General features: G+C 45.3%; 1 protein-coding gene across 1 annotated transcript; it reads right to left on the bottom strand.

Moving 5' to 3' along the window:
* Positions 1 to 907: 907 nt before the first annotated feature.
* On the bottom strand, positions 908 to 5629 carry CMTR2 (cap methyltransferase 2). The gene is made up of 2 exons (XM_084215074.1): positions 5571 to 5629; positions 908 to 3356 (listed from the first exon to the last, which is right to left on the bottom strand). Exon 2 carries the CDS (start codon positions 3335 to 3337, stop codon positions 1043 to 1045), a length of 2295 nt encoding a protein of 764 aa, XP_084071200.1. The 5' UTR covers positions 3338 to 3356; positions 5571 to 5629; the 3' UTR covers positions 908 to 1042.
* Between the last annotated feature and the right edge of the window lie 7148 nt (positions 5630 to 12777).

The following is a 12777-nucleotide window of genomic DNA, read 5'->3' as shown; positions in this document are numbered from 1 at the left end:
TGCACAAGAAAGACAGCACACAACTGGTGAACTGTTTGTTCAGGTGGTAACACCTCAAAGCCTTTGTTTTAAGGATTTTTAGCATGGAAAAGCAGGCAAATCTCAGCAACTACATGTTATGAGCCTCTCATGGCTGGTGGAAGTTTCCTGCATTTAAACATCTCCTAAAGGCTCGGCTTGTTACAAGCCTAAGTGTCTACAGCCACTGGCTAATTCTTTTAGCAAATTTCATTCTCGAGAATTGAGCTCAGCTTTGGACCCATAAGAAGTCACAAGAGAGGGTTTGATGGCAATCCAAATTATTGCCTGAAGAGTAAGCAATGAACAGCCAGAGGCTGAGCACTTCTCTGGCATAAACAGCTCCATTTGATCCTTCTGTCAAGTGACTGAAGTGCACAAGGAATTGGAACTCAGGATATCAGCATGGCATTCACAAAACAGCTGCAAGAATGAGACGGAGAAACCATTATCAGGCTTTGGCAAGAAAATTTTCATCTCAGTCCTCACTCACTGAAGTGCTAAAGAAGAGGCTGATATTCAAAGGCTACGAGGTGAAAATTCAGAGGCTCTTGTTTAAGAATGGTAAATGGGGACACATACCCATAGCCACCACCATTTCATACCATCCAAAATGGTAAGGCAAGTTACACAGGATTTCCCCCATGTCACCATTAAGAATTAAACCAACTGTAAATTAAAGGGATGTCAAAAGACAGTTTTTAAGGATGGTAATAGGAGGCTCTGAGGCTTATGCTCACTTGTCAGCCCTTGCTTCCATTGAATACAAGATTCCATGTAATTCTGCGTCCTAAAACACCCAGTTCAGTGGCCAGAAATCAAGGTCTGGCTTTCTTTTCTCCTATTTCCTACAGATACGATATGGTGCACGGAGGATTGATAGCTCAAAACATCCTGCCAGCACCCTCAATGTCACACCAGTTTTGCATTAATGTTACCTTCACATTAACAATGTTTTTAACACCTTCTGCCTGCCTGTGAAACAAGGTCTAGCAGCAGCAACTCACACAGTTCTAGAATTATTTTAAAGTGGAATGTCACTAGTCATTTGCTGCTGCTGAGCTTGCACAATCAGGTGGAGCTGTCTCTTTGCAATGGCTGTGTTTAAATCCCACAGAAACTCCAACAGCTTGCCCTGGAGGAGTATCTCCATGGGCACAAACTGCAGAACCTGCTGGGAAGAGTCTGTGTCCAGCAAAGAGCTCATGAGTGCATTCAGGTGCTGCAGGTACTCCACCACGGGCGCGGGGAGGCCCCGGTAGCCAACGCAGAGCAGAGCGGCGCCGCTCCTCAGCGGCTCCCGCGAGGTCGGGCACGCGAACGTGACGCTCCTGAAGCAGCAGTGCAGGATGAAGACCAGGCCAGCTGTGAAGCGTGTCAGGCAGGAGAGAACGGGCAAAACCAAGGCATCTCCTGCTGCCAGCTGTGCCAACGAATGCAGAACACACTCCAAAAGCTGCTGCTGGTACTTTGGTTCTCCATCGTACAGCAAAGAGAAGCTGAAAGTCAGCAGCGCGGCTGCGTCCATGGGCTTTATTTCCATACTGGCCTGGCTTTCTGTGTCACAGAGGGTGGGAAAGCCCACCACAAGGCACTTGAATTGGTCACTACAACTTTCATTTTGGACTTCCTGATGGCACCTGGAAAGATCAGACACTTTTGCCAGTATGAGTTCCCCAGGAAGAACTTCACAAGAGTGACAAGGCTGCAGCATTGATCTGCTTTTCAGCCTCCCCCCACCCAACTCCTTCACAGCTTCATTAAGATTTTCTAAGACCTGAACATCACAAAATGGAGAACACTTTACTCTTGGCAATCTTCTTCCTTCCAAAATGTACCAAAAGCTACATTCAAGGTTAAAAAATGATCCTTCCAGAACACACATGTTCCCAGCATTATTTAAACTATGTTCCTCAGCCCAGTGATTAAAATAGCCCTTTGCCACTTTATCATTCCATGTCAGGGTTTCCATCATCTTTCTTTCATTGTATGTACTAAAATATTTGTTTCTTTGCCCAAACCATTTTGCATTCATGCTGCAACCAGCCTGGGATTTCTTGACAAGCCAGTTATTTCTGCCAATGGGTTTCAGGTGGAACTTTTGCATGAAGAACTCTACTGCACAGTCTCTTAACTTGTTCAGTTTCACCTGCTCTGCTTCCTCCATGCGCTCAAAAAGACGGATATTTTCAGAGATAGTCTCTACCTGGCACTTGTGGAAGAACATGCAACACTCTTCATGTGTTTTAAGGAATGATTCTGGAAGTGTATGCTGGGAGAAGAGAGCTTTGTTGACCATTTCTGTTCCAAAGTTCTGTGTCATTTTAGGAAGCAGCAGATGAAGGCTTTCTCTGCCCATATAGCGAAGGCAAACCACATAGGCCTCTGAGTTTCCAGCTTTACTAGTGGCTGGTTTAAAGACATGGACCTCCTCAAAAGAGCAGTTTAGCAGAAAGAGCAGGTTGATAGAACAGTGTTCAAACAGAGTGAACATCTTCAGAACAAAGGATCCTCCAGTGCCCAGGATCATTAAAGCAGTGACTGTTTCACAGTAATGAAGGGGTGAGACAAGAGCTTCCTGCTCACCTGGATTTCCCTGGCAATCAAAGCTGCCATCAGCAGTTACCAAGTGGACTGTGGTCATATTGCTCACAAAGCTCTGAAGTCCTGTTAGATGTCTTAATGTCATCACATCTCCAGTGTTATCTGGGCCAAAGTACCACCAAGGTAACGTGTTTGCTATCAGACGGTCATCCATGATCATCATCAGGATGTCATTGGCTTCATGATAAGGGTTTAGAGTATTAGCTACCCAATTCCAGTGGCAAGGGACACGATGGGACTTCAAGAAGTGGTTTAGGCTGGCTATAAAAGCTCCAGGTGCTTCACAGAGGTGGACAGAATTCAGTTCTCCATCCTGGAGAGCTTCTTCTGGGAGAAGAGAAAAACTGCACAGGATTTCATGAAATTTGCACCATGCCTGGGTACAGAGCTCAGCATTGACAGATTTCTTCACATGAGATCTTATTTTCCCTGCTTTATTGGTAAATGAGGTGTGCTGATGCCAGTCCTCCAGGTTCTTATCACTCAGTTGGTTCTTCACTTCATTCATTGAGTCCTTCAGAGCAAGGAGTGAGTGAAATTCCACATGATCACATGTAAAAGCATGGCTGGGATCTGGCAGCTTCCATTCATCATTCACTGGCTTAGTGTAAGTAAACTTCTTCTCAAAGAGCTTCTCAATTTCAGAAAGAATTTCAGGACTGAACTTTTCAAGGCTGGTCTTCTGGTTAACATAAGGCTGCTTACATTTATCCATTCTTGGGTGGACTCAAAACCTGGACAACATCAGGGGAGAAGAAACCATGTCATTCCAATTGCACTAGTACAGAAATAGGAAAAGCTTTTTATAAAAAATAAAAATGTGCCTTGCTTAAGAGCTGTATTCTAGAACAGAGGTAAATGCTTCATGGAACGATGCACCAATGAGGAATGTAAATGAGGGCTATCTTAAATAAAGTCATTTGAAAATCAGGAGGTTCACCAGTTCAATTGCCCTTCTTGCTATTTACAAAGCAAGTGAAGAAGAGTTTGCTGGTGTGGGCCCTTCATTGACTGAATACTCTGCTCACTGTATGGATCTAAACACTTCAATACAAATTTCTCTCTCAGTCACAAAAGAGAACACACCACAAGCTCTCCAAATTCAGCAAGTGGCCCAGAAATGTTATCATCTGATTATGGCAGTGTTTATCCAAGAGCTCTAAGTATGGAGGGTGGGGAGCCACAAGCAAAGGCAACTTTGAGAGGGAGCACAGCTGCTGCTCCTCCAATTTTCCAAGCGGGAACAACCCTCCCACCTCTTCCACCAGACCCAGAGTAATGCTGGGGTAGCCCTCACTGGCACCCTTGAGAACTGCCCCTCAGCTGAAGCGCCCTGGAGGGATGCTGAACACCAGCCAGTGAGCAAAACCTGTCCATTCCTCTGCTCAGCACTACTGCTCTCTGCCAGATGACTGCAAACCCTCATGCCTTCCTTTAATGACTGAAAAAGCTGTGATAAACCTGAAGTGAGAGGACTTGGTTGCAGCTGTGGTCAATGGGAATGCGTGCTTGATGTTAAAGAAGAAAGTAGTGCTAAGTGCTGTGCTGCAAGTGGGTAAAGGCCAGCAAACACAAACACACGCCACACAAAGCTGATGAGGCTGCTGCAATCTGCTCCACCGCTCAGCACACAGCACACAACTGACAGGAACTAACCAGAAATCAGCCAGCCAGCAATTTATTCCAAACTAAAATGTTCATTTAAGCAAAATAATTCAATCAAAATTACCACCCGAGAGAGGAAATCTCTCAGCCTATCTCTTTAACCATCCCTCAAGCCCTCTCCTTCCCACAAACACTAAATACAGTGACCTTAAGTGTTACATAACAAGGGAGTTTGAGAAAACATTGGATTAAAACTGAAAGAGCTGAGAAAGTTTGGAAACAACGGCCACCCTCAGCACTTTACTCTACCCCTCAAACCCGCGCAGCATCTCAGGCCACAGCCCACATCTGTTTGCCCTCATCACCACCAGCCCTCTCAGGAGAGGAGAGGCACGTGGTCACACACAGAGCTGAGGTTTCATCTCGCCTTTCCTCAGTTTAAGGCCTTTCCACAGGCAGGTTTAATTTCACTCCTCTATGCAGGTGGACTCTGGCTTTAATCTCATTCTTTCTTGTAGGATGTTCTGGGTAAAAAGGAAAACTGGGAAAAACACAGACCACTGTGCCCTTGTGTAATTTATTTCATTTTAAACACCAACTATGGGCTTTTAATTACAGCCTACCCCAGTTATTCACAGAAGAGGTTTGGAAGGAACCTTAAACACCATCTCATCCCAACCCCCCTGCCATGGGTAAGGGATTCCTTCCACTAGACCAGACTGCTCAGACCTCCATCCAACCTGGCCTTGGACACTTCCAGGGATGGGGAAGCCCCAACTTCTCTGGGCAACCTGTACCAGGCCCTAACCACCCTCACACGGAAGATTTTCTTCCTAACATCCAATCTAAATCCCCCCTCTTTTACTTTAAAAATGTTTCCCCTTGCCCCACCACTATCTGCCCATATAAAAAGTCACTCTCCTTTTTTCATATAAGCCTCTTTAAAGTACTAGAGAGGCTCTAAGAGCTCCCCAGAGCGCTCTGCAAGGCTGAACAACACCAGCTCTCTCAGCCTGCCCCAGAGGTGCTCCAGCCAGAATACTAACAAGCTCAACCTAAATCCAAGCTCGCTCGGCACACAGCAAGAACAGGCAAACGCCTGCTTTTTCATCATCATTTCCAGACCCCTTCCGGCCAGGACCGGGCTCTGGGCTCGCACCACCGCGCAGCTCCTCACCCATCCCCGCGCTCCGCTTCCCGCCCGCCGCCTCAGCGCGGCCCGGCCGCCTCCCTCCGCCCCGGCCGCTCGTAGCGCCGCGCCCGCCCGAGGCGCCTCCCCGCGCCGCCTGCTCTGTACGCGAGGCCGCGGCTGCAGCGCGGCCTGGAGCCGCTCCCGCTCTTACCCGGCGGGAGCGCCCAGCCCGGCCCGGCCCCCGCCCGGCCGGCACGCCCTCTCCTCGGGGGGCACCGCCCCGGCCCGGGACGGGCGGGCTCTTGCCCCCGCGGCTTTGCCATCGGCGGTGGGGCGGTTCGCAGCCGGGATGGGGGGAAAGCAGCCGAGTCCCGGGCAGGCCGGGCAGGCGGCAGCGCGGCTCCATCTCCTAAAGAGGAGCCCAAGCGCGGCTGTTTGTCACGGGGAAAAGGGAGCAGAGGAGCCGCCTCCGAGCCGCGGGGCAGCCCAGCAGGACAGCGTTGCTAGAAGTTATCCGCGCAGCACTTACCAGCGCTAGCGCTGACACGTTGCTCAGGAAGAAAAGAGGAGAAAGGCTGTGTTGGGATGTGTGGCCACCCGCTGGAGAGGCAGGGCTGGGGCTCAGCGCCCTGTGTGTTTTTTCCCGACGCCCTGGGCCGCCTGCCCTGGGAGCCTGAGCCCGGTGCGATCATCTCGCAGCCCTGCAGGGACCCCGGCTCAGCGCACGCTGAGCCTCCGCAGTCAGCAGTGATGCTCCTCCAGAGCTTGCTTTGCCCTCTGGAACCCACAAGACGGGTACTGAAGAAGACTCTTCACATAGTAACCCACCTTGCTGCCCTTTCTAAATCCCCGGGAGACTTGTTACACCCAGCTTGGGTTAGCAGGAGGCAAGAGCCTTGAAATATTAACAGAGTCATAATGAGCATCACTGAGCATCCATTGCAGCATCCCTGGCAACACAGACGCTTTAGACAGCAAAATAGCATCTAATCTGCACACAGAAGCAGAAAGGTCAAAGCATATTCATTATTACAGTAGACAGCAGGTGCAAGTTGCTTTTGAGACTTTAAATATTATGGGGATTTTCCTATATGCAGGTTCAGGAACATGGCACTCCCCAACCCTTCTGGGAACAAATAGCCAACAATGGAGCATGAGTAAGCAGAAATCCTTTTGCTTTAGTATGAGGCTTCCTGCTATTGATTTTTGCACTCTCACATATTCTTCATGAAGCTCAATCCAGTCCTAAGCCAGAAGTAGTATTGGTACAGAGATTCGGTGCTATCAGTACAAGGCACTCCAGAACTAATAACTTGGGAAAATTTTGCTTGAAGCCCAGTAACTGAAAAAAACCCAAACCTTTACATTTCCCTCTTAAGGATGTAATAATGTATACATAAGGGATCTTTTCTCCCACTCTAGGTAAATGAGAGAATTTGTACGTTAAAATCATAACTGAACACAGGGATCTATAACCAGACAACTTTCCTCTCCTCTTTTAATCTACTTGCTTGCTTTCTAAAATGAAGCAATATTACTACAAAATATAGTATAGAAAAAGCCCAGTGCTACCTATAAACAGGAATGCAAGACTAAAAGTCTTTAAATCCCTTGAGGGGGAAAAAAGAGAGAATGTCTTTTTCAAGCCAAATCATGTCATATTGACCCCTAATAGTGGTGTAACAAAATGGTACTTACCTCATCAGAAAGAAGTTTTACCTAATGAGAAAGAGCTGAGGTGCAGATGGAAGGTTTCTCTGTCTCAGTGACTCTTCACCCTTTGACTGGCCTGTTTGAAGATCACCTTTACTCAACCAAGATTTTTTGCTTTGTAGAAGTAGAGGCAAGATGGATGAAGGCAAGTGGGCAGCTGCTGAGGTGTAGAGCTGAGGGTATGGAGGGTTCTCCAGTGCTTGCTCTGGTCTCTCTTGATTGTACAGGGCACACAGTAATGGTGTTGCTAAAATCTTACCTTTAGTTCATGAGAATTGAAAGTTAGTGGGAAGGTCAAAGGTATGTTACAGTCTGAAATGTTTGTGTTTGTAGTAAAAGCCTGAGCAGAGCTTTCCTTTAGTTTTGGTTTTCTCATGGATATTTCCAGTGGTGCTGGGATGTTTTGGTTGCCTTCCTTCTGTTGCTTCTGTGTACTCACACACCAGCCACAATGTTTACACTGGCTGACTTCTGTGGGCCATAGGTAATTAAAGCATTGAGTTTAAGCGTTAATTTTGAAAAATTTCTTCTTACACACATCACTTTTCACATGTTCTTGAGTGCTCGGATAACACTACCAAGAGAACAGCTACAATTCAGCTCATAGGGCAAAGTGGTCTCCAAGCAAGGCTTGACCTTTGCATTTCTACCCTGCCAGGCTTTTACTGTAGCTTGCAGCTTCTCAGTGTCACACTCCCCTGGACTCGTGGAGATAAGGCTCTTCCAAATCACAGGAGAGAACAATTCATCACTGAGTGCATGACAGCACAAGAGTCCTAGCTACAGTAAATGTGATTGAATAGCATGCTTAAGAAAAATGTGATGCTTTTTCTGAAATTAAACTTTCAACTCAGCTTATGAGCTTCAGGCTTCTTCTATGTTTTCTGAAATCTCTTCAAGTTAAAGCAGAAATTTCAGTAGACACTTCGGTCTTATGCAAAAGAATCTTTTTGTTGTTGTTGTTTGGTTTGGGGGTTTTTTTGGTCCATTTAATATACTTAAAATGAGAACATAGCACTTTCTTCCTGCATTAGCCCTGCTTCTATAGAGCTAAACTTTTATCAGCTGATCTTCAGCTGATATTTTCCCAATCAGACCGCATCCTCTGTGCACAGCTGTGGAACCAACAGCCCCAGATGGAAGCATCTGTCTTTAAGGGAATATTGGGCAGTCAAACACAGGAAGTTAAACATCTCATTAAGAGCAAAGTAGTCTTGTTTATGCCCCTGATTTTTTTTTTTCTTTTGTACATATATAGGGTATAACTCTACTATGTGATGGAACTGGGGAGTATTGCTGGACTGTTTGGGAGCTCTTTCAATCATACTGGATGTGTGCAGGGAACTGTCTGGGAAGACTATGCTGAGCCATGGAAGAAACTTCTCACCCTGCTCCTAAAGATCAGTCCCAAACCCACATAGTTTTGCACCAGCTCTCACCATGGTTTTATCTATCACTGTACTGGATGCAGGATATTTGTCAGTTGGAATGATAACATTGGTGTAGCAGAGCAGCTGAGAGAAGGCTCTCAGCAGACATGAGAAGAATTATCCACAGTGATTATGTGGATGATTATGATTAGATTTATTGCTAATAGAGTATCTAAATTAAACAGTGTGGTATCTAAATCACAACACTCTTGCCTATTGCAATGTGGTGCACGATGCTGGGACAGCTGGTTGTCCTTAATGAGGTGGGTTTCCATGACCTTGGGGACTGATCTGTAAGGGTCATTCTTCTGCTGCTGGCTTGCAGTCCAAAGTCAGGCAGATTTTTGTTCCCTTTCATCACCAGAGGAATTGCAGCCACTATCTGCTGCAAGGAAAGTGAGTTGGGAAACTCCAGTAAACAGTGTCTGACGTAGCCAGTTGGTAAAATGACGTGCAATTGTCTAACCTTTGCTTCTTTAAACAAAAATCACTCCAATTAAAGGGGAAACCTATCAACTGTTCAATAATGTGTTATTATTGCACCACAGACAAGATAATGAGGAAGCATTGATCCTGTTGGAACAGCACAAATACATCCTGACAGACCACAACTACCAGTGGTAGTAGGTTCACCTACTGACCTCCAGAATCCAGCGTTTTCCAAAGGGGGCTTTGGGAAAATAAGGACTTGGTCCTGAGACCTAGTGAAAGGTCTGGCATTTCACTGTGTGAAAGTATTATCAATTATTGAAGATGAAACCAGACCACAGAGCAGGATAAACTTTGGTCCTGTGTTGTTTTGATATGAATAAGTGACCTTCCTAAGGAGAAATCGTATTCTTCATACAGAGAAGCATATTGGAGCCCCAGGCCAGCAGCTGGCTGTGGTGCCAGCATATGAACTGCATTTACCTGTGTTGAATAGGGAAATATATCTATTGACAAGGATTCTTAGTGATACATGGAGCTGTGTAGTATAATTTAATTATCTGAGAATTGTTTTCTTCTGTGACAGGCCTGAAAGCATTTCTTCCTTATCCCTTATAATTTTTAGTTCAAGTTATTTGTGCTTATTGTAGACCACAGGAGTACCTGGCCTTTTTTAGTCTCTAGTCCACCAGGATCTGTGATTTCTTTTCCACTTATTCTCACTAAAGATTGTTTCAGCCCTCACCATACTTTGCCCTGTACTCTGATTTTTTGCCTGCCTCAGAGCACTTCCACATTGAAAAGCCCATCCTTTCATCCCAAGCCTGACATACTGCTGATCCTTGGTGTTTGTATCACTTCAGAAGGTTCAACTCCTTTCCCTCAAATCCCCAAACAATCCTTTTTATACTCTTTCTCTCTAAGTTCCTTGCCACAGGTGCTTTTGCTTCCACAAACTCCCATGGCCACAACCCCAGTCTTACCCTTTGCGGTTTGATACATCTCCTAGAGCTGAAGGATGGAAGTGTTGGTTGCTCTTTTACTGATTTCTGTGGTGTCATTTATTCTCAGGTTTCGTCAAGTTGCTTCCTCTTTCTGCCTGAGTCTTATAAAGATGGTGAGGTTTTACAGAGCAGGCATATAATTTGTGAGTGCTGTGGCTGCTTCCCTACCAGTAAACATCATAAACCTTTTACATTAACTGATCTCTGTCCTAAAAGCCTTTTCCCACCGCCCTCACAGGAGGGCTATTTAGGACTGCGCATTTTGGCCAGCTGGAAGCTTTTTTCTGACGTCTGGCCTAACTGAACACGCATCTCCTCGGTTTCCTGCTGCCTGTCTTAAGTTTCTGTATCTCTCCTGCCTCCATGGCAACATTTTCAGGCTGTCATGGAAGCATTGCTTTGCTCTCATTTTGCTCAGCTAACCATGACAAGGTCTTTGAACGTCTGGTTTTCTGTTCCCCTGGCCAGCCCTTTGCTGCATTCACTGTGGTCAGAGGTCTCTTTCCTGTCAATGTACAATGAGCAGTATGCTCACCACTCCAGGCAGATCTTGTTAGAGATTGTTATTAAAATGATCTGTTGGGGAATAACTTTTCTGGTATATAATTCAATTTTATCTACCTCTCTTGTGGCTAGTAACACTCCAGTGGCTGTCTGGCTAGCCAGTGTACAGACAATAATGAGTTTCCCAAACAAAGCCTTTCCAAATTGCTGCAAAATTCCTGATTAATTCTTGTCAGTAATTGTTAATCAAACCTAGAGTGTGTGCTTTCGGTAGTCAGCAGAAAAGCAGAATCTTTCCAAGCTTTAGCCATTTCACCTTCCTTCAAAACACTGAGGCACAATCCTGGCTTTTTTAAGTGTGAGAGAACTGGGAGAAATGCCCCCCAGGTCAGAGCACCTGTAAGGGCATGGTAATGCCTGTAGCGCTTTGGGGGGGATACTTTCTTCTGGGCAAGGCTGTCCCCATTGTGTAGACACTCTGTGAATATTTCTGCAGCTCAGTTCCTCTTCCCAAAAGAGTGATGTGCAGTAGGTGTGAGAAGACTGCAAAATAATTTGATACAGTGATAATGTCAGCACACAGGAAAGTGGAGACTTACCCTAAAGCATTAATTAAATGTTTTGATGAAATGCTTGCAAAATACTTCACGACGCTTCTTTAGATGGAAATTGCTGTAGGAATGTACAGCATTGTTAGAAAATAATTTCAGGTGATTGTATCTGCATCCTGTAGCAGTTGAAGTTCTCACTACGGAAGCAGGGCTTGACTGACAGCCAAGGCAGTAACATCAGGATTATAGATACAAATTGCTGCAGACACACACAGACAGAGACAACTGAGATTCCTTCAGGACAAAAGACTCTCAATAATTTTTTTCAGCATTATGCAATCTATTCAATACCTTCTTTTTCTAGATAAATCTGATTTGGAGCATTCCCTGCAGTCTAATTGGCATGAATGTCCTCAGTGCTCAAATTAATTTTGTCCTGGTAGGGTGAACGTTTATCTTGTACTTGTCCAGCCAATGCAGCATTACAGGTTAAAACTCAAGTAATTTCTGTTGCTGTTAAATAACAGACATTGCAGAAAGATAGATAAAATGGCCCCTTTTTGATAATCCTGTTTTCCATGGAAATCCAAACTAGGAAGGAGATTGTCTTAGATGAGAGCAAATTGGGAAGAGCTCTCAGGCTGTCTGATCTCTCTTGTCTGCTTTGCAAAAAAAGAATCAGATTAATGAACGTAATCAGATTAAGGCTGAAGAAGGGAACATATCTGGGGGGCATCAGAACTCTGCTGATACCAACAAGCTATATGGAAAATCAACATTAAGGGCCTAACATTGCTCTGTAATTTAATTTAATGGGGGCAAATAATGGGTTTCAAAGAAGTCCTGAGTAGTGGCAAGAGGAGCCTGGACTTCCAGAGGGCAGAAAGACTTGAGTGAGCTGGTAAGTGGCTCTAAGACCCTGGGTTTGGGTGAATGTTGCTTGTGGTGATGATGACTTCCAGAGTCCTTTGGCACACTGGCTGACAGCCAAGCAGTGTGGGCCCTCTTTGGGCACAGGGTTTGGTGCAGTTAAATCTACCTAAAACCATCTCTGTTCTCAGGCTGCTGTGTTTTGTACAGAAAAACAATGCTGAAAAAAGGAGGATAGAACAGGCAGAGGCAGATGTGGCCAAGATTCAGAAGTACAAGAATGAGAATGACAAAAAGCAGCCATATCTGAAAAAGGAGGGGAAACGTGGTAAAAACAGAGTTAGAGGGCACAGAAGGGAAAATTATTTATAGCTCCTTAATGTTGATTTTCCCACTGCCTCCAGCAAACCAAGAGCAAGATGCACCGTGCCAGTGCAGCAATGTACTGTGGGTCTGATGTGGCAGCACACCATGAGCTTGTCTCTGTAGAAGGGGCATTTTAAGTTTTCTAAGAGGAAGCAAGAAATAAATGGAAGTGTGAACTTGTGGGAGAAGGGCGGTCAAGAACTTGATGGGAAAGGTCCATTTTCTGTTTCTTTGGTGCCAACTGTATGTTTCAACAAATAAAACAGAATTGGATTTTTAAATTCTGCTGGTTGTTGCAGATTCCCAGCCTGTGCTAGCATCGCTGGGTTTCTGCTTTTACCTTTGATTTTGAAGTTTTCAGAGACAGTTTTCTGGGGCAACAATGGTCTGTTTGATGCAAGATCTTCAAGACCAAAAAGGAAAGAAGAATGTAAGAAAGAAATCCAAGACCTGAAATGGGTGCTGCCCAGTTTTCTGAATTTTTATTAATGTCTGGATGATTTGTCTAAGAATTGACAAGTTCTAATTGAGGTTTTGTCCCTGCTTGAGAT

Source organism: Fringilla coelebs (assembly GCF_963513975.1).
Source record: "Fringilla coelebs genome assembly, chromosome: 14".
Classification (NCBI taxonomy): domain Eukaryota; kingdom Metazoa; phylum Chordata; class Aves; order Passeriformes; family Fringillidae; genus Fringilla; species Fringilla coelebs.
The sequence above is the reverse complement of the archived record's forward strand: the minus strand, read 5'-3'. Positions and strand labels throughout refer to the sequence as shown.